Consider the following 22,747-nt stretch of genomic DNA (forward strand, 5'->3'; position numbering starts at 1 on the left):
GAACTATGGGAATGCTTCCGTTTTTTTAATTAAAACATACGTGATATTTGAAGTTCTGGTAAACTGAGCCCGCAAGAAAGGAGAGGCATCATGCTAAAAATCAGTGCCATCTTCCTGCCTCTCAAACCAGAGGGAGAAATTAAGAAATGGGAAGAAAAACTCATCTGAAAAATCAGATGAAGGTCAGTCAGGGACTGCAGAAACCAGAAATGGAAAAGACACGTTAGGCTGCAGCTCCCTCTTGCTATGGCCACACGCAGTCCTGGGTGCATGGGACCTTACACCGATGTCACATCTCCCCCCAGGCTGACAATGACCGTGCAAAGCATGTCCCACGCCCAGGGCTCTCCAGAGCTGCGGGGCAGCAGTCCCTGAGCGCTCACTGCAGGACACAGCCCCTGATGCTGCAGTGGACCATGCAGGAAGAGAGAAAGGCACAGGACAGGGTAAGAAGACAAAAAGCTGCTTCATTTTGCAGCTAGCAGGATGCTGCGCAGAAACCGCTTCATTTAAACCCTTCCCCTGGGCTCTAACCCCTGCTGAACACAGGATTCCTGCCCGCTCCCCACCAGCTGAAGCTGCTGCAGGGGCTCAGGGCTGACAGCACCCCTCAGCCCCTTGGAGACCCCCGGTCAGCCACACACCACCAGCAGGCTGCGAGCTCAGGGACACATTGGAGAGTGGCCAGAGCCCCCCTCCAGGCACAGCGGCTGTGCATCACTGGGAGTCCTCTTCCACCCGCATCCTGCCTTCTCCTACATCCCTCCTCTCCCTTACTGTGATTTCTTCTCCCAGCTAGCGAGCACATTTGAAGATTGATTTGACAGTAGGTAAAAATGAATTTTCCCTCAATTTTCAGAAAATTAACCTGTTCCACCATAAAGGACAGCTCTGAAGCCCAGGCGACGGCAGTTGGAAAATCCTGCTAATATGAGCAAACCTTGCTGAAATCACAGCTCTGGCTGCCTGCGATCCCTGCGCAGTATCGCACCAGCTTGTACTGCAATGGCCAGGATCTCTTTGGCAATCACCACGTGTTTGTGCACGGGGCAGCAGTGGGTGCTGCGTTAACACAGCTGGCAGGGGAACGGTTCAGCTCAGTTGCCCAGGTCCCATGCCACGCTACCAGCCTACCTTGGCTCAGGTGGACTTTCTCCACCAGCATCAAAAGCTCTCCATTCTCAGGGCTCCCAGGCTGCTCTTGCTGCAACCATGAGCAAGGGAGTCCTTGGCAGTGGGGTCTCTGCAAGATGCCTTGAGTCACTCACACCATAGGCGGCTACTAAAGAGCCATCAAGTGACACTTCCATGCCTCTTTTGGATGTGAAGCGTCAAGCAGGACCTCAATGGCTTTATCTGCTACTGCCTGGCTTTTCTTCCCCATTCTGTCTCCTTTCTCCTTGTCTCTAAACATACAAAATGTGTGTACGTCCCTGGAAGGCCTTAGGGCTCTTTTCCTGCCCTGCATCTCCTCACCTGTCTGTGTGGACCTTGCTCTGGCCCTCCGTTGGGCGAGGTGGGCCTGCTCTGGTCGGCAGACTTGGGCTGAGAACGCTCCCGGCTGCCGTAGCGGTCGCAGGAGTAGAAGCGCTGCTTTTCGGAGGAGGAGGAAGAGTGCTGCTTCCTCTCTTGGGACCGGCCACGTTCCTGCTTCTTGTCCTTGGAAGAAGACTCACCAGACTGGGCTACTGAAAGAAGAATGTTGGTTGGGGGTCACTAACATGGGAGGAACTTCCAAGTGTGGGTCAGGGAGGTTCTTCCAGGTAGATGGGACTCCAGAGCACATCAGATGACTTCTGGGCATCCCGAAGGGAGAAGGACAAGGGAAAAATTCTTGTTTGCAAAGCACTTACCAGCTTGTCCATCAGCCAGCTGGTGGGGGGACCTGTCCAAGGACTTCTGCTTCTTCTCTTTCCGCCGGTGACAGCGGTGGTGATGGTGGTGATGCCCTTGCTCTGGTGGCATGCGCTCCAAGGAGTACTCGTAGAGGTGCATGGCGTGAGGACGCTGCGGGGTCAGCGTGGAGACGGAGCGCTTCATGGGGCTCGTGTCAGGGATGGGCTGCAAGGGAGATGGAGGGACATGGAGCAGGGTGAGGGCAGGCACTGCACCGTGCTCAGCTGCTTGGTTCCCAGCACGGGGAGGGTCATACAGTAAGAGAAAGGGGCAAGGAGGGGAAGGAGAAAAAATGGTTAATTGGATATAACTGGAATGGGTAGAAGGACTTGTGGAATGGTAGATTGAGTGCTAAATTTGAGGAGCAAATGTGATCTCCATTTGCTGAAATGGGCTTTACTTTTAGCAGAGTGCCAATCCACAGGTACCATGGGTGCAGAGCAATATGCAGCACTTCACACCAAACACAGCATCACAGGAGTCAACAGTAGACTAGCAGGGTCATAGGGCAGCACAGTAGCAAGCATCTCACAAAGATAATTCTCCAAGACTAGTTTCACCCAAAGCTGCTTCAGGACCTGTTGTCATCCCAAAGCAACTCCAAAGAAGAAAGCGTGAAAGCATTGCTGGGCATCATGTGGAGAGGGAATAAAATCAGGAACAAGTGGGCAAGGTACAAGCAAAGCCACTGAGAAATTAGTTCTATCTCCCTGTGGTTGAAGACCACTCCAATCAAACATTTAAACCTCTCTTCTGCCACTGTTGCTTCTTGAAGCCCTTGGGGCTGGGACAAGCAGGATAGCATGCATGTCCTGCAACTCTACCAGGACATCTCAAAAAATCACTACTTGGGTTTGCTATTGCTATTTTCAGATCATTTGTGGCCAAACATCTGGACACTGGGCACCTCCCACGGGCACTGCTGGACCCTGTCCTTGTGCCAGTGGCATCTCCAGACCCTGTTCCCTTCCCTTTAGCTTCAAAACCTTACAAAAATGCTTTGCAGAAGCCAGGGCAAGTGGGCTGCAGGACAGCTGGTCTCACAGCCTATCCCTTCCCTACTACCCAATTGCCAGGTATAAAGCTTAGAAAATGAGGACGATTCCCATGCGTCCTTCTCTTTCACTCTGCTGGCCTCCAGCTGGCTCTGTGGTGGAGTCAGGGCTTCATCCATCCTCTGAAGGTTTCCCTGGGTCTGCCACTGCATCAAAGCTGCATGGCAGTGGAAAGACCTCGGAGCATGGGGGTCCAGCCAGCCAGGGAAGGAGCTCAGGACATCCTCCGGTCCCTCAGCTCTTACGCTGGCTGGAATTCACAATCCAATATGTGCCTCCAACAACAGTTCTTGCAGAACATTTACTTTGTTCACTGTAACCTTTCCAAAGAGCCTTGTATTATTTTTACAGTCTATGCCTATTTTGTTTGCTTATCCTGAAATTCAGATCTCTGTTGCCCCATGATATTTACACAATGCAAAGCCAGTTGTTTCACAGCTCTGCTCATTATTTTGAGTAGAAAGAACCACTCTCTCTCCCAGCTGGCTGTTGCGGGCAGGCTATCTTGTGTGCAAAGGTGCAGTCTGAGTTGAGTTTTTGTTTGGTGCTCTCTCTGTTGCTAGGCAGTTACCTAAATATTGGTGCTTCCCGTTTCTTTCAGAGGCACACGGAAGACTTGGCAGGGGCAGGGGAGCACAGCCCAGCCTGTGGCATCGATGCAGCCCAGGGTCTGCACCAGTTCACTTAGCGGGACCACGTTGTGCTGCATTTGTCCACTCTTGTGGCCCTTGTTGTGTGAACAAGAAATTACACTGAAGATCTTCATGTTTGTCCTCATTGCTTGCTGTTCAGCCTGAAGATGGAGGGAGGCAGAGAGGTCTGTACGGTGGATGGTCTGATGGGCAAAAAACGTGAAAATACTTCCTACTAAAAACCCTTCCTCAGATTTCCAAAATCCATATAAAAGCTGCCAGCAAGAAGACAACAGAAATTTCCCAACAAAAAGCCAGCCATTGATAAGAAATGAACATTTCTCTTTGGACATGATTCTGTGCTTGTTCCAGGGACAAAAGTCCCCACTGACACTAATGGGAAGTGGCAAAGCAGTGAATACCCTTTCCATAAATCCTGACAATGCTCTCGTTACGTTAACGGGGCATGCACAGACTCCCCACAAGCCTCGGGAGACTATACCATAACCCTTCAGAGAATTACTAATTGCTTCTTCATTACCAAACCGATTGTTTTCACTTCCTAAATTCCTGTGCAACAAGGCATACAAAAACCAATAAATAAGCAAAACAAACAAACAAACAAAAAATCCCTGCTATTACAGCGTGCAGCGTGCAATCGTGGATTGAAGGAACTGCAGCAAAGTGGAAAGAGATAGCGGCTGCAACGGTGCAACATTGGACTCCAAATGAGAAGGGAAAAAAGTAAAGGGTTAAGGAAAGTTAATTATTTCTTAACATGAATTTAATAAGGTACAACTTAGTGCAAACTACATACTGCTAGGTAACTCCCAGGTGACCGTGCTTTGCTCCTCTGCAAACAATTCGGACAAGATGAGAACATTATTTGAAGCAGCCCCACAGTACAGCCATTGTCAGACATCACGGCAGATGTGCAGCAGACACGATGACAAAAAGGGAGGGGAGGTGATGGGGGAAGAGGACAGCAAAGAGCGAGGGAGGAGGTGAGATTGAAAGCATAGGAAGATATTTTTTTTGTATTAAAAAAGTAGAACATAAAAAGACAGAGGAATGACAGGCAAACAGAAAGGGAGACATCCAGAAACAGAAAGCATTGCAAATAAGGGTTATAAAAAAATCAAAGTTTGGGGGGAGCAGAAGCAGCATGTGAGAAGGAGGGTGAGGGCATGGAGGGGGAAGACACACACAAAAAGTACATCAGTTATTTGCCTGAAGCTACAACCACCAAAACATAATATTATTAAATGAGGTTAGATCCGCTCAGATATTACGGGCCTGATTCATAACAAGATTCAGGAGCTTTGGCATGGGGCAGCTGTGCCCTGGGGAACACGTACCATGCTCCTGCAAGAGACACTCACTCCTGCAAATACTCGAGTGCAGGGGAGAGGAGTTCCCTGAGGAAAGGCTCATGCTGCTGGCACTGCTGCTGCCAACCGCACTGCCTGGGAAGGAAAGATGCTACCTGTGGTCCAGGATAAAGAACAATTTTATTCTGGGAAGGGGGAAGGGAGGGGGTATGGGTTTGCTTTGGGGTCTTTTTCTTTTATTAAGCATGTTGAGTAGTGTTCCCGATAACACAGAGAATCCCAGTGCTCATACAAAGGCTGCAGTTTCTGAAGTCAGCTGGGAAATGCGCTAGCTGATGAAGTGTAGCTTGTGCCAGCCTGAGCACATTACCAACAAGATGCTATCTGTTGGACCTATTGCCCTACGTGCAATACACAGGCTTTTAGTTCTAGGGTGCAGCGTACCCTTTACATTCTGCTTCCCATGGAGAGCAAGGGAAACAGCCCACAGCCACCGGCTGCTCCTTCCTGACTATGAATCAGGCCCTTTGGAGGAGAGAGACATGACTGTGAGCAGTAAGATGTTCTGACACACAGGAGGCAGAACGGTGGCTGGAGAGCAGCCGGGACAACAAGCTGGCAATGAACATGTGAAATGCCCCAAAATGATCTGTGAAAACCATGACATCCTGCACGCTAAGTAGCATCCACAAGTTGCTGTAAAAGTCAACTTTAGCGATGAGGCTTCTTTACAAGAAGTTGAACAAGGGAAATCCTCAACATCTTACTGACCAAAGCCACGATACAATATATGCTAAATATATAATATAGTGGGAAGAGAAAAAAACCCAGGGAGGATGCTTAACGTCTCAATGCAGCCTACCAGGCACATACTCCCTGGTACTTCTGTACCTACTACATTCATCAAAGAGAATCACAGCACATCTCCAGCTTTCTTTGCGGCTGGGGCACAGGAGCACGCCTTGACTGGCTGTCTGGATAGACGGCATGCAACTGTCAACGGGAAACACATGCCTTCCAGGAATACAGGCTGGCAAACAGTATTGTCCTCGGTTAATGAGAACACACAGTACTGGGTAGGTAGTCCTGAGTCAGCTACCCAGCCAGAGGGATTTCTTTGGTTTCTTTTTGCTGCAACCAGGGATGAGTAGAACTTGGGACAGTGGTGTATCTACCTATAAATACCTGCCATCCAAGCACAAAGGCTGGTTACCTGTCTCCAGGTTCAGCAAACATCTTTTAAAACAAATATTTGCAAGCAACTTCCAACAACATGGCAAGCAGAGAGAAGATACCGAGTTCTTGACCCGCTCTCAGCCTCCCACCACCAGTAGCATCTTCCTCGCTCACCTGAGTTTCGGCAGCTAGGCGCGGCATGGACGCTGCCCGCCCCTGGCTCTCCAGGCCTGGTTGGTGCTCCCCGTTGGCAAGTGTGGGGCTGATTTCCCTCATTTCTACCACCTGATTGAAACAAGAAATAGTTTCAGTAGCAAGAATATGAACGTCAGCTTTGAAGCCTTCATCTGAGCAGGCTTCTGCTAAGTCTGGTTTAATTGTAAAGAGGGAAAGAGAGTAAATTAAGAGCTGTGGAGTGCCCAGGTTACTCTATCTACAGTGCTGTCTTCAACAAGGATGACAGCAGGCCAAGCTCTTCCACCAGCCATGGCAACAAGCCCCAGGTGACCTGTGAAACTCCTCATCTGAGTTTATACACTGATGACAATGGGACACCTAGGAAGAGATAACCTTAAGTAACCTATTGCAGCCCACGTGTAATTCCATTAAAAGCGTGCCCAGATGTACAGCTATCAGACTGTAAAAGCTACTGGATTTGTTTTTTCTCCATAATATTCAGGCAACCTTGGCCTTGTAAGAGACAGAACAATGCTTGTCGCAAGGGACGGATCTGCCGTCTACTGCATTTCACCCTGTCTTTACCTGTTTTTTCCAAACATTTTCTAAAATTTCTAAAAACCTACTGCATTTCTAAAACCTACTGCATCTCACCCCATCTTCGCATCTTCACCCTGTTTTCTCACCCGTTCAATGGGAATTTCTTCTGAGTGGCCTCGTTCAAAAGCTGGTGTCCTGGTTTCATAAAACATATCCTGGGTGCGTTGGGTCCCCCAAGAACTGGACTCTTTGATCCCACCCTCTGAGGCTGGCCTGTCAGAAGGAAAAGAGGAAAAGATTAATTCTTTTGCAAAGAGATTTTGCTGACCTTGTTGTGATGAAGGTAAATGGCTCAGATGCCCTTTGAGGTTTCACTTGTGAAACTAGTTTCAGGATAGGCGCAGCTGCTGGTGAAGCTATAACGTCCCTGGCCACTTCCTACACAGCCTGAAGATCTCATGAGCAACAAGGAAATCAAACCAGCTATCACTTTTTTTTTTTTTTTCCCCCAGTAACTAAGGAAAACAACTTCTGCAGCTTAAGTTCTGATGAAGAATGAAGAATTTTGGAGTTCAGGCAAATTATGTCCAAGACCAGCTGGACATGGGTCAAACCCATCTGTGGCCATGCTGAAGTACATACACTGAAGGTACAGTGGTACAGGTGGCCCTGGGTTTCTCTGTTCAGTCTGATCTTAGTTTCCCCATCACAGTTATTTGGGATATTTATACTTTGGATGTCTATTACTAAAGAACCATAGTGCTTGTGACCCAGAGGACAGTCACCTGAAGAGCAAGAAATGGAGAATAGATTAGGAATCACTGACACAATAACTGTCCTCTTCTCTGTGGAGGTATTATTTTACCTAAAGACAAAGAGCCAGATTCTGTCCTGGAAAGTCTCAAGAAGCTCTTGCCATTGCCAAGTGCCATGAGCTCGAGGGATGACTTTGTTCCCAAGGACGTTCTGACTCCCATGAACTCACTGCAGTGGGGGTTGGTGGGTCGGGATGTGTTTGGTTGTTTTGCAATGATCCCAAATTCCTGTGAGCAGACTCACACTTACAACTAGCCACAATGACAAGCTCTCCAATTAAGATTCAGAGGACACCATTAAGAAAATACACAGCTCTGGAGACCCCAATGCCAACACCACGTGGATAACTACACCTGAGACAGCAGTGGGAAGCAGAGCCACAGGGAGGAATTTTGGTAGCCACAGGTGGGAAATTGTCCCATCCATGGCGTGAAGGAGCCATTGGTTTTGGTGTCACCAGCGGTGCTGCCCCACCTCCAAAGCAACTGAACCAGCAGTGGTTGGGGTTGGTGCATACACCCAGCGTGCCCTTTCTGTGTCACAGCTTTGGCGAGGAGGTCCCGGGATACTCACAAGGCACCCCCGTTGTTGAGTGAGGCTGAGCTCTTCTGGCGAAGGAACGCCTTTGCGTTGTTGAACGCTGTGGGCTGGGTTTGCTCCAAGGTGGCCTTCAGGGGGTGGAAGAGTGACACCGGTCCAGGCTATGAAGCACAAGGAAAGGTTGTCAGAGACAGAGCTGTGAGCGGAGGGGATGCCCTGCAGTGCTTTTCCTCATTAATAAGAATTCCACTTTGTCACCTTGAGGGATCAGCCCAGCAGAAAGCACACCCCAGCCTTCCCATAGCTGGAAGGTGCTCTGCAGGACACTTGCTGCCCTCAGCTCTGGGTAAGCCAAAGTTGTCCTGCAGCCCCCTGCCCTCTGACAAAGCATCCTGCGGTCCCTAGGGGATTGCACCCACTGACGTGACCAAAGGGGCTCTGCAGTTCAGGTGGCTCAGACACAGCGTCTGTCGTAGCCTCCCATCTGTGAGCCAGCCAGTCAGGCCATGCTGAAGATCAGCTGGAGGGTATCCTGAAATCAACAGATATTTGTCCTAGGGTAAGGATAAAAATTTGTTTTCGGGAGGTGGGTTTGTGTTGGAGGTGATTTTGGGAGGCTAAGATTATAAGGGGTAGGAGTCAGCAGGTTAGAGCAAGGAGAGGGAAGGAAATTTGGTTGATGCCATTGGGCACACAACCCCAAGCCAGTTGTGTGGAAATATTTTCAAAAAAATTGTAAAAATCTTAAAATCTTTTACAGCCAAAACAATTTTGATTAATTCCCATTTTCAGGAGCAACTTAAACATTTTATATACAAACTAGCATCAGCTTTCAATAATTCTTTGGTATCCCAAATAAATCTTTCAGTGTTCCCTAGTCTCTAGGCTACTACTTCTGAAACTAGCATTTAGCCTGTCAAACGTCACCTGACATTTTTTTGAAAAGATCTTTCCTGACCTACTGGAAAAGGCAATTGCAACAGTTTTGGTTTTTTTTTTTTTTGACAGAAAGAGACTTTGAGGAGAGGTTTCCATTTCTGAAAGAGCATTTTCAAACCCTGCATGAAGAAGCATCCAGGCTTTCTAGATGAAATGTGCTGATGACCCTCGTCAGAGCTGCCCAGGGGCAGGACCGAGAGGCTACCGCGTGGCTGGGTACCTGGCACAGGCCTCCAGGTGGCTGGTGGACTTGCTCCCTGGTGTTCTTGTTCTGCTTGTAGAAGTCAAATATCATCAGCGCTGCATAGACCTTCCCCACAGTCATCTCATCGGCTGCCAGAGGATGGTGAAACACGGCAGACATGTTGATGTGAGGAGCAGGGAAGGATCGGGAGAAGAATAAGTCAAAGAGCAGAAGAAAAAACAACAAATGGGTGTCAAAAACAAGGCAAAAGAAGAGGTGAGGTTAGAACAATGAGGCAAAATAGACAGAGAGAAGTGGAGGAAAGAAAGAAAGAAAGAAAGAAAGAAAAAGTTACAACAGACTTCTTCAGATCTTTGCCTGTTGCTGCCTTTCACACCTGAGGAGGATGGCCGCTGCCTCTAGCTCCCTGCAGCAAACATTCGCAGAGAACGTGCAGAACAAGACCAGGCAGGAAAACTCTGTGGCATTGTAAGCATTGCCCTCAGAAGACTCGCTAAATTAATACCAGACCCACAGCTAGCTTTTTATCAACAAAGAAGCCTTACTCCTATTTCTTTGGATTATAGTCAACTGGGGCATAATGGGCTAACGTACACTGAAAGAGTATTGCGTTTTTCCAGTTGCCTTTTTCCACCCTCACAGCTGTGCTAGCAGCCCTTCCTGGCACGGCTGGAGCACTTACTGTGCAGCAGAGGGTTAAGGCAGCAGATACACAGCCATCAAGAGAGAAGGGGAAGAAAAGCCTTAAGCAGTCACTACCCACTGATTTGCACCTCCTCAGCTCCCTCATTTTTTCTTAATTAACAATGTCTTTATTGCTCTGCACTGATTCTTATTAATCAGGAATCCAGAGCCCTTGTCTGGGTCAATCAAGATAATGGCAAACTTTCCATTTTCTTGGCACATTTGCCCAGTACATCATCAAGTGACACAAAGGCCTTTAACCTTAAAATACCCCACTTGTGATTCTGCAAGTTCTCAGCAAACTTTAATTTTCCTGTCCTGGTTTTCTGGAGCCCAGAGAGTAGAAATTGTTCTCTCATCCTGAAAGGCACAGGCTGAAGGCAGACAAAGGCCAGGAAAAGGCTTTGGAAGAGGCTACACAGGGCACTGGTCCCTTCTTGGCACTGGGTTGGTTGTTGTTTTCTTTCTAAGTATAGGAAACCTGCTGCAGCATGATGAAATACATGCCTAGAGGTGACCTCAGCTTCCCTGCTCCGTATATGCCCATAGCATGGAGGTGTGAGCTGTGAACCCTGCAGGGAGGGCATCAAGAAGCCAAACTGCACTTGGTTTCTTTGTTGCATCCTCTAGGTGCACCTAGACGGGGCTAGGGACAGAGCGGGCAAGGAGGGAGAAACCTGCTTCTTAGGTGGCTGTGAGGGGCTGGGGGCTGGCTGATGAACCGCTTACGTTTGTGAGGAGGCACCAGCAAATCCAGCGTCTTCTGGGACAGATTGGGCCAAACCAGTGAGATCTCCTTTCTCAACTCAGCATCGCACTGGTGCTGTTTAACACCCCCTGCAGAATGGGATAGGGGAGAGAGAGAGAGGCACATGAAGGAGAGTGAAAACCCTTGTGCGCACGTACCACTGTTGGCACTGCAAACACAGAAGGCAATGCCATGGTTGATTATAAAACCTCTCCACCAACTTTTCCCAAAGTCTTTGACAATGAGACGTAAGCACGCTGTTCGGTGTCAGCAGCGATATCACAAGGTAAAAGAGAAAGAGCCGAACACAGCAGCATTATTCAAATGGCCAAAGTGAGGTCTTAACACACAAGTGGAAAGTGATTAAAGTATATGTAAGCCAACAGGCCAGCTCCCAGATGAATGCACTGCACGGTAGCCAATTAAGTAGTTCATCTGAATGACAGAGATTATTTTTCTAAGAGAAAAGTAATGGGAGGAGGCTCTGGGTACTCTGCTACGTGGCGATTTGAACTCCCCAAGGAAACTCATTAGGGAGGGTTCATTAAGGGCCTGTTAGTCCCACTAAAGACTCAATTAAATGTAGCACATGACACCTATTCAAACAAAGCACATATCAACAAAACAGGTCAAAACCTCACAACCCACAGCAAATATAAACCTTATAAAGAATCCAGCGCTATCAGCTGAGCTCTCTTCTCTGGTTCCCTTCCAGTGTGCAGCCAAAGACAAGGGTGGGGGGAGCCTTTTTCAACTGGAAAAGGCTGGTTGGATTACCATTGCTGACAGGTAACTAGAAACCTAAAATAACACAAACTCGCTGCATCCTTAGCTAGAGGGTATTACTAAAATAAGGCGATGGCCCCTAAAACCCCAGGCGGTCCTAAACGTATCCTTAGAAATGAGCGATACTTGGTGTCACTCCTAGGGAAGTCCCAGTGACCTCAAATTTTTGTTGTCTTCCAGCACTGCCTACCCAAAGCATCAAAGGCAAAGTTTAAGCAACATATGAGGGAGGTAATTAATATGTAGAGGTTGAATGGCTGGCCTAAAACCACTTAGGAAAAGCACAACATCCTAACCCTGCCCTGCCCTTTGCTTGTAAGAGCACTGTTACCTCCTGTTAGCTTTTAAATGAGGTATAAAAGCGCTTTGGCCAGTCATGCCTTGATTCTGACCCCAGCCAGCCTGATTAACTAGTGTAACGACCCAGAGAAAAGGCCAATGATTTTATTACATTGCAAAGTTTAATTGGGAAGTCAAGTAAATGCCTGATTAAACACTTAAATAATTAAGTTTTATCTCAAGGCAGAATGCAGTTCACAGCACTTGGAGTCACTGCTTCGCTGCCAGCAGAGAGCAACTGGAGAGAAAGGGTTGTTCCTCCCTCATGCTGGAATAGTTAAGAGGTGTGGAAACTCTCATCTCCGATGTACAGCAACAAGCCCATGCACAGGGCTTCTCTGAAAGCTCTCAATGGAGATGGCCAAAGTTCTCCACAACTTGTCGGCAGGGATGCCAGTGTGCAGCCACCCCAAAGGCAGAGTGATGCTCAGGACCCCACTGCTGCCTGCCCCAGGCTCCCTTGTCCTCAGGCGCTGGCAGATAATATGAAAATAGCATTTCCACCTGGGGCAGGACTTCTGTGGTTTTGGTAAGACACCAAATCGGGGTCTGAGCCCCCGCATGCCGTTAAACATCAGCTCCCTCTCACCTGAGGCGAGTTTGATTTCTAGGGCAGTGCGGATCAAAGCCATCAGCGTGGACGTGAAGTGGACGGTTAAATCCTCAGGTGAGATCGGCATGTTCATCCGCACCAGGCGCTGGAGAGAGAAATGCAATCGCTGTGAGTGTGAGTCAGGATTCCTCCCCCCACCCCCCTTCCCTCCCCCTCTGTGAGGCCTTAGAAACAGCCAGATTACAAATGCCCGTTAACTTTTTGCACACTGAGCTAAAATGCATCTTTTCCATATAGATGTCACCTCCCTTTCAGGAGCAGGTCTGAGTTGTAACAGTGGTTTTAGTGGTTAAACAATTGATTTGCCAGCATTTGTACTGCAATCCTGCCTCCTTCCAAAAGAAGCCGATGTGACTGCTCTCATTCCATTTCAAACCTGGCACCCTGCTCCTGATGGTCTCCAACTATACCTGCAGCCTCCAGACACGTGGCTGGTACCCGTCACCCTACCAAAGCAGCATGCTCAGGAGATACAAACTGTGGAGCCACCTCCACCATCCTTGCCTACCCCAGTTACCCTCACCCATGTTATGGTTCTACAACAGGAGTGACAGCAACAAATGGGACCTGGCACCATCACATGAAGGAAGATGCTGGAGGATTTGCATCTACCATCCGAGGATGCAGCTCCATCCAGAAAGTGACCGAGCCTCTTCCAGCTGTGCAGGTGAGTGGGACGTGAGGAAGGCACTGTCAGTGACAATGACAACAGGAGGCATGTGAGTGCTTTGTACAGGAGCTGTGCAGTCTCTGGAGTGGTTCCACGAGGATGCATTTCATGCACAGCCTGAAGCACACTTGAAAACAAGGCTGGTGAGCCCTGCGGTGTGGCTCTAGTGCTCTGGGGCAGTTTGGGGCTGGCTGCTAAAGGTGTGTGACATCCTTTTTATTTGAGACCCTTGGGTTCTGTCTCTTACTTCCTTCACTGTGGGCATCCTAGGAGCTCTGAAGGTCTCTTCCTTTCCTTCCAGTCAGTGAGCTACACAGCTCCATCTGGACCTTATCCACAGAGGAAGAGGCTGGATTAACACGATGAGGACTATAGTTTCCCCCAACTATGTTCTTTCCGGACAGATATGGAATAGTCCCTCAGGACCAGTGTCTTCCAAGATCTTCAGACCTGGTAGCAATTCCATCCTCATCACCAGCCAGGACCAGCTCTGACAGGGCAAAGTCATTCTTCTTGTAAGCAATGAAGTACCTGAGATTGCTTTGGAAAACTGTGGCTCCCTTAACACTCCTGGCAGCAGATCATGTAAATGCAGACGAGACAAGCCTTGCTGATAACCTTAGCAACACATTTAAAGGATGGATTTCTTCTCCTTTGGCAATCTAATGATTTCTCAGCTCCTCGGCTTTCACAAGCTGTTCAGAAACCTCCTTGGCCAGACCCATATCAGACGAGCCTCAGTGTTTCCGTTCACCAAGGGTACGTGCAACCTGAGGAAGTCTCTGGGCATTCATCCGTCTAAGCAGAGCCTCCCAGCAGCCTGTAAAACCAAGTGTGAGCTTGGCCTGGGCCCCTTGCTTGGGAGGGAATTTCATCCATATCTGAAGGCTGCTTAGTCTGTTATTTTGATCCCTATCACTGTTCAGAAACCTTCTCTTTGTTTAACAACAGCTCAACATGCTGCAAAAGAAATCTAAGCAGAGCCAGCAGTGGGCTGCGGGCTCACCGAGGCAGCAAGCTGCCCTGGCAGGCAGCGCACAGGCAAGGCCAGATCCTGCCCAGGCTCAGCACCCTGTAATACTGTGCAATGGCGATGGTTGAGAGGGTTTCTCGTAGCTGCAGCTTTGCCAGCGCAGACCTAGCTGCAGATGTGACGGCGGTGGCTCAGGGGTACCTCACGCAGCCCCACTCACCCTCCTCGCTGGCTGGGGAAGCTGCACGGTGGAAGTGCTGCTGCTTATGGGCAGGTTTTTTGCTGGTGAGGGGAAACAGCGTGTAGCTGAGAGCAGGGATCTGCCTGGAGTTTCAGGTGAGGTGAGAGGCAGAGTGCTCAGCGTGAGCACCGATTCCCTACTCTTATGCTCTACTCAAACGTGAGCCAACACTGGTGAACGAGGACTTGGTCCATCACTGGGTTAGCTCCTTGCTTACAGAAATCTCTGATACGCAGTTTCCCAGAGTATGAACTTAGCTGCCTTAGGCCTTTTGCTGCCTGAAAGAGGACAGACTCCAGCCCTGGTACCTTCTGCCAGCCAAGGAGAAAATGCCCCACTCCAGGCAGGACATGTGTCACCACTGATGGGGGCACAGGGCACTGGTCCAGTGCAGAAATTCTGCTTCTGAAGTGAGCTGACATTCGGAACAGACGAGACCTCCTTATTTATCTTATTACTTGTCTCCGGATCTCGTTGCATGCCAAAGGGACAAGAAACTCATGTAACAGCTTACCCTGCCTCCTGAAGTCTGAGACAAACCATTACAATCTCAAAGATTTTTGTTAAAGCACGCCCAGAGGTTATCTTCCATGTCTGACAAGCCTCAGAGATAGGGAAATAAAACCAAGACTCTCCTCCTTTTACAATTCAATGAGAGTATCAAATGCTGGCAATGCCACAACAATTTTTTTCTGTTCACTGGTGTCGAATGAAACAGGATTCCAATTCAGACTTCTGCCCTCAGCACACAAAAAAATTGTTATATCGACAAGAGTCCATGGTTATCACTTACAGAGTCCCACTGAATCCCATTTCAGTGGGAGAGAGAGTTTAGGGATGGAGAGAGAAAGAAGATGCATGGAAGTGAAGAACAAGCAGATGAGAAAGAATTCCCCACAGGAGAGCTCTATCCTCACAAAAGCTAATGCCAAAATGCATTTTGGGACTGAGATATCCCAGGTCCCCCCAGCTGACTTTCCAGACCAAATTCCCAAAGGACATGGATGCAAAACACGGGCCATGTCCCAGCAATATGCAGCAATGCTGGGTGGTGGTGTTTCCTCCTAAATTTAATCAGGGACAAAGGATTTAGAGAGTGATGTTCCAAGAGGTTGCACACTTGTAATGGTACACTTGCAGGAAGGCTGGCTGAGCAAAAGCCACATGGAAATGCTGCATAGGAGTGCTGCAGCCAGCCACCAACCACAAAAACTTTCTCCAGAGCATGTCCCTTCCTTCCTCCTCACATTGCCCTCCATGCTGCCTGGTCTACAGCATTCTTCCCATCCCAAAATACAAACTGATCAAACAGGTCAACCCAGACACCTTTAGGTCATTGAAATTTCTGGTAAATCACCAACCAGCAGAAGGCGGGGTTGTTGTATCACTCCTCATGCATCTCACAGCCCCTAGCTAGGGATGGCCAGCACTAGCAGTCACATCAGGAGAGGGGAGGCTTGGTCTGGCTTGGGTGGGATGTCTCCCTCTCTCCTATCAGGGTAGCAAACCCGAACACATCTCCCCATCCTCCTCTGGGGTAGGTTGTTGACTGCCAGTTGAGAAGCACGTGCACTGCAAGGTGGACTGCAAGTTGCACTTACCAGAGCAGAGCAGCTGTCCATTTCTTAGCCAAAAACCCCATAAAATGAGACAAAAGTGCCTTATAACCTGCTACAGCAAAGCTTGACAGGTCTCAGCTACAAGCTGCCCCAGATCCCTCCCAATACCAGTGAAAACTGCTTTCTTGGAAGCCCCTGACATGAGAAAATATGTTGCTTAAATGGATATGCCACATTTCTGTGAGAGCTCCTGCTGAAGATGAAGCAGGTACCAGAAAGGAATTAATTCATCTTTGATTCAAAATAGCTTTGTCACCACGCCATGTGGGAGGCAAGGGAGAAGGCAGCTTGGTGAGACATGCTCACTCCATGTCCCCACACCACCATAGGCACCAGTGGAGCCAAGGAGTGATCCAGATGTTGGCACAGCTGCCCCAGAGGAGGCACTCGGCACCAGAATGTCCCTGCCCATCATCTAGTGCATGTTCCTAGTGCCATAAATGCAATGGAAAGGCCGAAACTGCAAACAAAAAGATACCTTAATTCTTCCCTCCAACGTTATAAAACAACCTTAATGTAAAAACATCTCCTTCCAACATGCACGGAGCAAGAAATTCCAACGTTTTCAAAGCTGCTTCCTACTTTTACCTGTATTTTAATTCATTTACATTTCTATAGGACCCATTTAAAAGGAACTGGAATCCAACTGAAACTGGTAAAATTTCTCAAAGATGAATTTTCTTGTTGACCCAAAATTGGTCTTTGAAAAATGAATCACGAACTTCTGATTTTTATCCTTAACCAGGACACAAGAGAAAATTTCTATGCTTTTCATACAGCATAGGCAACAACATGGTTAACAAAAGCCAAACAACTGAACCACTTGTTTAGCTTGTACATGGCAATTTAAAGTAAAATTAACATCTCTCCCTATTTTTGCTGTTACTCCTGGCTGAAGTTGTTCTTCAAGGCCATGTCTTACCAATCCCTTGTGCTTTGGAAGTCAATGCAAAAATCTGGTAAAAAATAAATAAATCTGATTTGGATAAGTTTTCATCTTTCTGGACTCCAGAAGGAAAACATATGAGCCTGCTGATGGAGATGTCAGGCCACCCGATGCTTCCCCACACTAGTAAAAAGCTTGCATCACTTCGGGTGCCTTGGAAACTGCCAGCCACAAATGAGGGGTATCCAGGAAAATAGCTGGGAAGCAGGAAGAAAAAAAGGTTAAAATCCCTCCCAGGTGCCCAGACCTGGCAGGAAAGGGCCTCCCCCTCCCCCCGGCTGCTCCTCTTCCTCCCTTCATCTCCAATTTCCTTTGAGGAAAAGCAGCTGGCAGCAGATGGAGTCCCCGCCTCTGTTTCCCAGCTGCGCTTGGGGAACCCTTCTCCAGCCCTTGGTTTTAATTAGGTGGTTTTGGAGGCATCCCCCTCCTGAGTAAGGGGAGCTCGTTAGTGTTTCTGCAGGAAAAGGCCCCAGAGGCAGGAGCTGCAACAGTGTCTCTAGAGTCTCCTAATTAACTCTGTGCAGATAACGAGACAGCAACCGATTACAGCCAGGTTAGGGAGGCAATGCTTTTTGCTCTGGTTACTTGTGTGGTCAGAGAGGTTCTAGTAGTGACTTAATTGCAAATAAACAAAGACATTGCTAACGAGAAACCAAACCTGTGTGTCAAGCAGAATTGACAGAATTTGTGCCCTTTCAACATTTGGTTTCTGCAGATTTCCTGCTCAGAACTTCTTGGACAATGTCTGAATAGGCAGGGAATTTATTAGAGAAATGGGGGAAAATTCCTCCCAGTATGAAAAGTCAGGATAAAAGGTCTCCTGCTGGCTCCCAGCCTGACCCAGAAAGTGAGCACCGAACAGAAATATCTGCACTGTAAATTTTATTCACCGACACATTTGTCCAAACGTTAGCAGGAAGAGGAGCATATGGAGCTACAAATGCCAGGAAAACTAGCTGGCACCCCAACGGATTTGAATCATTAAGAGCACCCCATCCACAGCCCCCGCGCAGCCACTGGGACAAGAACTGCTCTGCGAATAAGTCCCAAATGGGAATAAATTCAGGACAATGGAACACTGCTGGTGGGAAACAAGGCTGAGTTTGGTGAATAAATTATTTGCTATGAATAATTCACCCTGACCTAGTTGTAATTATTCTACTCTCATTTAACTCTTCTGTTGGCTTCAGAGAGGCTGGCCAGGGCCCTCCTCCCTCCCATGGCCAACAGAGGAGCGAGGTCTGGGCCCCAAAATGTGGGCTCTGTCTCTGGCACACAGCTGGACCTGTCTGGGCTGGGGAGCCAGCTCAGCTCTGGGATCACCCCCCATCGCATATCCAGGAGCCTTGGCCATGTCAGGAGGTGATAAAGGAAGAAGCCAGAGCCCTTCTAATCCCTGCAGTAAATCAATCGCCCTTGAAATAGGGAGCAAAAAGCTCTGCTTGACAGCATCAACAGAGCCACAAAACGAAGTCAAGAGCCCCCTCCAGCTGCCAGCATCGCCCAGCAGACTCCATGTGGGACTTTGCCTAGAGCAGGACTTGGACAGTGTAGAGCCGTGGCTGCTGGTGATGCTGTCTTCTCCTGTCCCTGGAGAGGGTGGTAAAAAAATGACTCTGAAGAGCAGTGGAGAAAGGCTTGTGTTAATGCCTCTCCTGCATCACACCATTCCTAAGAATCACACCCTCAGGCTCTCAAAAAAAACCCTCCTCCAACTTCACTCTTGCAAATACCTGCAAGATACCTTGATGGCACTGCAGTGTCAGAGAGATTTCCTTCTCCTATTTTTTCTAAAGATGCTCTGCAGTGCAAAGGACAGACTGACTCCAGGTGACGGCAAAGCTGGCTGCGGCTCTGCCCTTATTGCTACTACTGGATAGGACATCAAACCCCAGGACCCTTCACTATCAACAAGCTGATATCAAGACAAACAACTGTCTAAGAGGCCTCAAAATCTCAACACATGACTGTCAACAGCGTGAAAAAACATCACCACCCTCATCTGAAAATGGACAAGCAATCAAATCTCAAGACACTGGAGTGAAGTCAAAGTGGGTTTCTTTCCTCTTTTCATTTGAGTAGAAAAGATTTTAAAATTCAGTCCCTTCACATTCTTCTCACCCCCCAGTGCAGGACAGAGCTCTCCTGGTGACCGAGCAGCGCAGCCGGGGGCCCACCCGCATGCAGCCCCAGGCAAGCAGCAAGCCACGCGCACGGAACTGCAGAGGCTGGTCATGCCGGCCAAGGAGACCAGTTGAGAAAGGGGAACCAGAAAACAGCAGAAAGGAAGGACAGCAGCCAAGGGGGCTGCAAAGAGGGAAAAATCCAAACAAAATGACAGTGTGCACGTACTGAGAAGGCAACACAGACAAAGATGGGGAAAACACATCAAACCTTTGCAGAGAGGACTGGGAAAAAAATATATGGAAAGAAAAAGGATGGACACGTGGGGCAAAAGAGCTTTTGCCAGACAGACCAGTAAGGTTTATAAAATATCATTTGGTTCAGAGAGAGAGAGCAAAACCAGCTCAGAGACAAAGCCCTGGCGGCTGTCAGCACTGACTCTGCTGCAGTTGCAGGACAAGGGGGTCGTTGTCCCTCTGCAGGCTGGCTCTGCGGGAAGGTGTGCATGGTTGGGTGGGCTGCCCTGTGCTCCCCAAGTCTCCCATCAGCTGTGGGAGGACAGCAAGGTTGGCACTGGTAGGGGAACAGCTGGCAGGTGTAGGGCAAGGGGATGCCACGACCCACACGCAGCCGCCACCTGGGGGAAGATGCTCAGCACCAATCTGTCTCGGTAGACATGCTGTTCCTAGTGCTGCAGATAGAAGGGGAGGAGGGAAGGAGCCAAAACCAGTACTGCCTCACCACAAGGGTTTAGTTTTATCAGCAGCCATAGCTGGGAGTGAGGGTCAGTGCAAGCTGCAGCCTTACACTGTTGGAAAAAATTCAAATCTGGTCTTAAATCCATATTTCTGTATTTTGGGGCTCTTTGATAACATGCAAAATGAATCTGATCACCTTCAAGCTCAGAGAAATCTGATGTCCAGTCTAGATTTGAGCTGTTTGATTGGAACCAGTCTCTACTTTCGGTTCAGTCATACACAGACACCCTTTAGAGGTTTCATAGTAGATAAGTAAAAATCAAAGATGCCTTTAAAGAAAATCAGGAGTCTGTATTTTAGAAAGAAACCGTTGGTATGTACCTAAGTTCTGTGGATTTGTTCTGTGAAGACAGACAAATTAAATGAGGTCCCAGCTGACTCACAGGGAAAAGACAGACAAGAAAGGCACATCTACAGTGCCTCTGCCCGGGGAAAGCCTGCTGCAGCCGTCAAGAGCAATCGCAGAGGCACACAAACACCACACTAAGAAAATCAGCCAAAGGGTTTGTTTAAAATGCCTATTTTAACACATGATCTCTGTGTCCCCTTTCATTTTCTTCCTTTTTTAACTGCACAAGATTGGGGGGTGGGGAAGCTTTATGCTTGTGGTACACGTGTGACCACAGAGCAGCAGGTCTGGGTTGTCCAGCTGCAAATGCCTACTGCCGGGCTTTCAGCAGGGCACAGCTCCATCTTAAGTCAAAGGAAACTTACAGGTGTTAAAAAGAGACACCGATTACTTTAAAATCAGTGGGTTTCTGCGTATAATTGGCACTTCTATCCAGATGTTTACCTATCTACTCATCTATCTGAAATAGCTGAGAGCTGGCATTTTGATGTAGCTGGGTTTCTCAGGCTTAGTTATGGTACGATGGGTATGAATTACTCATAATAGAGATGCTGTTTTAAAGCAGCTACCAAAGTGGCCAGAAACAAATCAGAAGAAATACATAAAAGTTATCTAACTGGCTAGCCTTAAGGTTATGTTTAATTTTCTTTTTATTTTAAATCCTAACACTTTGAGGAAGGATCTTGTATCTGAACCTCTTCTTGCTGCTAAGTGCCCTACATAAAGGCAGGCCAAGGTTTGGGTTTAGCTTGAGTCTTTTTGCAAAATCTTGCTTTCATAAGGCTTCAGTGAACAAACAAGCACTACTGGAGGGGCTGTTGTGATTGGGATCCGTTGCACCAAGCACGGTGGGGGCCAGTAATTAGGCTTGGTGGTGACTCAAATGACATCAACAGCCAAAAAAAACCCTGTTGAGTTTTATGGGCGCCCAATTACGCCAGTGCTAAATGCTTATGACAAACCTCTCCCTCTAAAACTGTGACATTCAATGTTAGAAGCTTCCCAGGAATCAGCCCTGCAAATGTAAATTTCCAAGCGCCCTGCGAGCCGTTGGGAAGGCAGCGCAGCTTTAACTGGCAGGGTCTGGGTCTGCTCCTTAATTCCAGTTCTATGTCTAGCTCAGTTTCATCCCCACAACATCTGAAAGGCGGCAGCTAACAGCCTTTTGCAGTTTTGTGGTTGAATTAAAAAGTTTTTCAGAATAAACAATAAGTTAGAATGATTTCTTCATCTAACAGTCTTAAATGTTTTCTGTTAAAATAATTTCTTGCACAAGGGTATTTAAGGAGCCCTTCTGGTGTTGCCTCTGTTTAATAGCTTGCTAACTCCTACAGTACTGCCTACTCTAATTACTCCAATCTAATTAAGGAGGGGGAAAAACAACATACTACTGAAGGGCTAGTGAGAATGGATAGTCAAAGAGCTGTAGGAAGATAAATGGGGATCATATTGGTGGGGTAATTTGCTCATTAGCACCCTCCTTCCTCAAATTAGCCTAAATGGAAGCAGAATGAGAGAGAGAAACACTGATAGAGACAGCAGAGACATACTTAGAAAGACAAACTGATGTGCCATAGTTTCAAAGACCAAAAAAAGGTTTAAAAAAAAAAAAAAAGAAAGAAAAATAAAAAAAGAAGCAGAAGATCCAAAATCCAGTCTGCTTGGAAAGCAGAGAAAGCACCAGAGAAGTCCAGGAGAACAACACTAATGCCACAGAAAACCGGCACCCACGTCAGCCACGGCACAAAAAGCTGGTGGTTTGGCAGGAGTTTCTAGGGGGTTGGTCTACCTTATAGGCAACGCGAGCAGGGCATTTCTTTCCCAGGCCTAGAGGTGGGGACATGTGTCTCAGCATCTCATACATGTCTGTGTAACTGATGCGCCCGCTTGGAGTCAAAGGGAGGGAGGCAAAAGCGAGAGGACACAAAAATCAAACCAGACCGGGTTGGGGGGGGAAGAGGGGAAGGAAGGGGAAAAGGCAACACAATGGAGCAAATGAAAAGGAGGAGAGAGAGGGGAAAGCAGACAAGAAAACAGAGATCTGGTTAATCAGATTTCTCAGGAAAACAAAACCAAAATGAAGAGGTGGGTAAATAGAAAGGTTTCTCCACTTCCGTTGCTGCGTTTCAATGCCCAACGTCTCCTCCACACTGCAGGGACGTCCCGTGGCCAGAGCTGTGCCTCGGCACGTGGGTCCCTGTGGGGAATGATTGATGTCTCTGCTTGGGGGGGGTAGGGTGGTGGTGGAGGGTGTAGGTGTGGGGAGGGCTGGGTTTGGCTGGCTCTTGGCGGGGGTAGAGGGATGCTTCCCTTTCTCACCCCCCCCCCCGAACCAGTCGGTCAAGGCTGTATTCACCATGCCAGGGAGAGCTGGTAGGCAGAATTATGGGACAGGGAGAGACAGGGCTTAGAGAAAACATTCAGCTTTCCATCAGTAAATGCAGAGTTTGGGTTTCAGGCTCGCCTGAGGGGCTGTGAGAGAAACGAAAAGCCAGTTCCTGGTGTGTTTGCTCAGGGAACAGCCTGGGACTGCTCTGGCTCCAAGCCAAGGGTGCAGCTCCGCAAAACCTCGGCCAGCCTTCAGTCCTCC

At 48.2% G+C, this 22,747-nt stretch overlaps 1 protein-coding gene across 1 annotated transcript in view; it reads right to left on the minus strand.

Annotated features, from left to right (window-relative positions):
- CACNA1B (calcium voltage-gated channel subunit alpha1 B) overlaps positions 1–22,747 on the minus strand; it is a 296,336-nt gene that overhangs the window by 2,993 nt on the left and 270,596 nt on the right. The window contains exons 40-48 of the mRNA XM_055817932.1: positions 21,947–22,043; positions 12,454–12,562; positions 10,721–10,828; positions 9,323–9,435; positions 8,197–8,324; positions 6,954–7,080; positions 6,265–6,375; positions 1,854–2,061; positions 1,477–1,688 (exon numbers count right to left, since the gene is read on the minus strand). Of these exons, the coding sequence (XP_055673907.1) occupies positions 1,477–1,688; positions 1,854–2,061; positions 6,265–6,375; positions 6,954–7,080; positions 8,197–8,324; positions 9,323–9,435; positions 10,721–10,828; positions 12,454–12,562; positions 21,947–22,043 (1,213 nt within the window). The remainder of the gene's footprint in view (positions 1–1,476; positions 1,689–1,853; positions 2,062–6,264; positions 6,376–6,953; positions 7,081–8,196; positions 8,325–9,322; positions 9,436–10,720; positions 10,829–12,453; positions 12,563–21,946; positions 22,044–22,747) is intronic.

The sequence above is a fragment of the Falco peregrinus genome, chromosome 1 (genome assembly GCF_023634155.1).
Source record: "Falco peregrinus isolate bFalPer1 chromosome 1, bFalPer1.pri, whole genome shotgun sequence".
Classification (NCBI taxonomy): domain Eukaryota; kingdom Metazoa; phylum Chordata; class Aves; order Falconiformes; family Falconidae; genus Falco; species Falco peregrinus.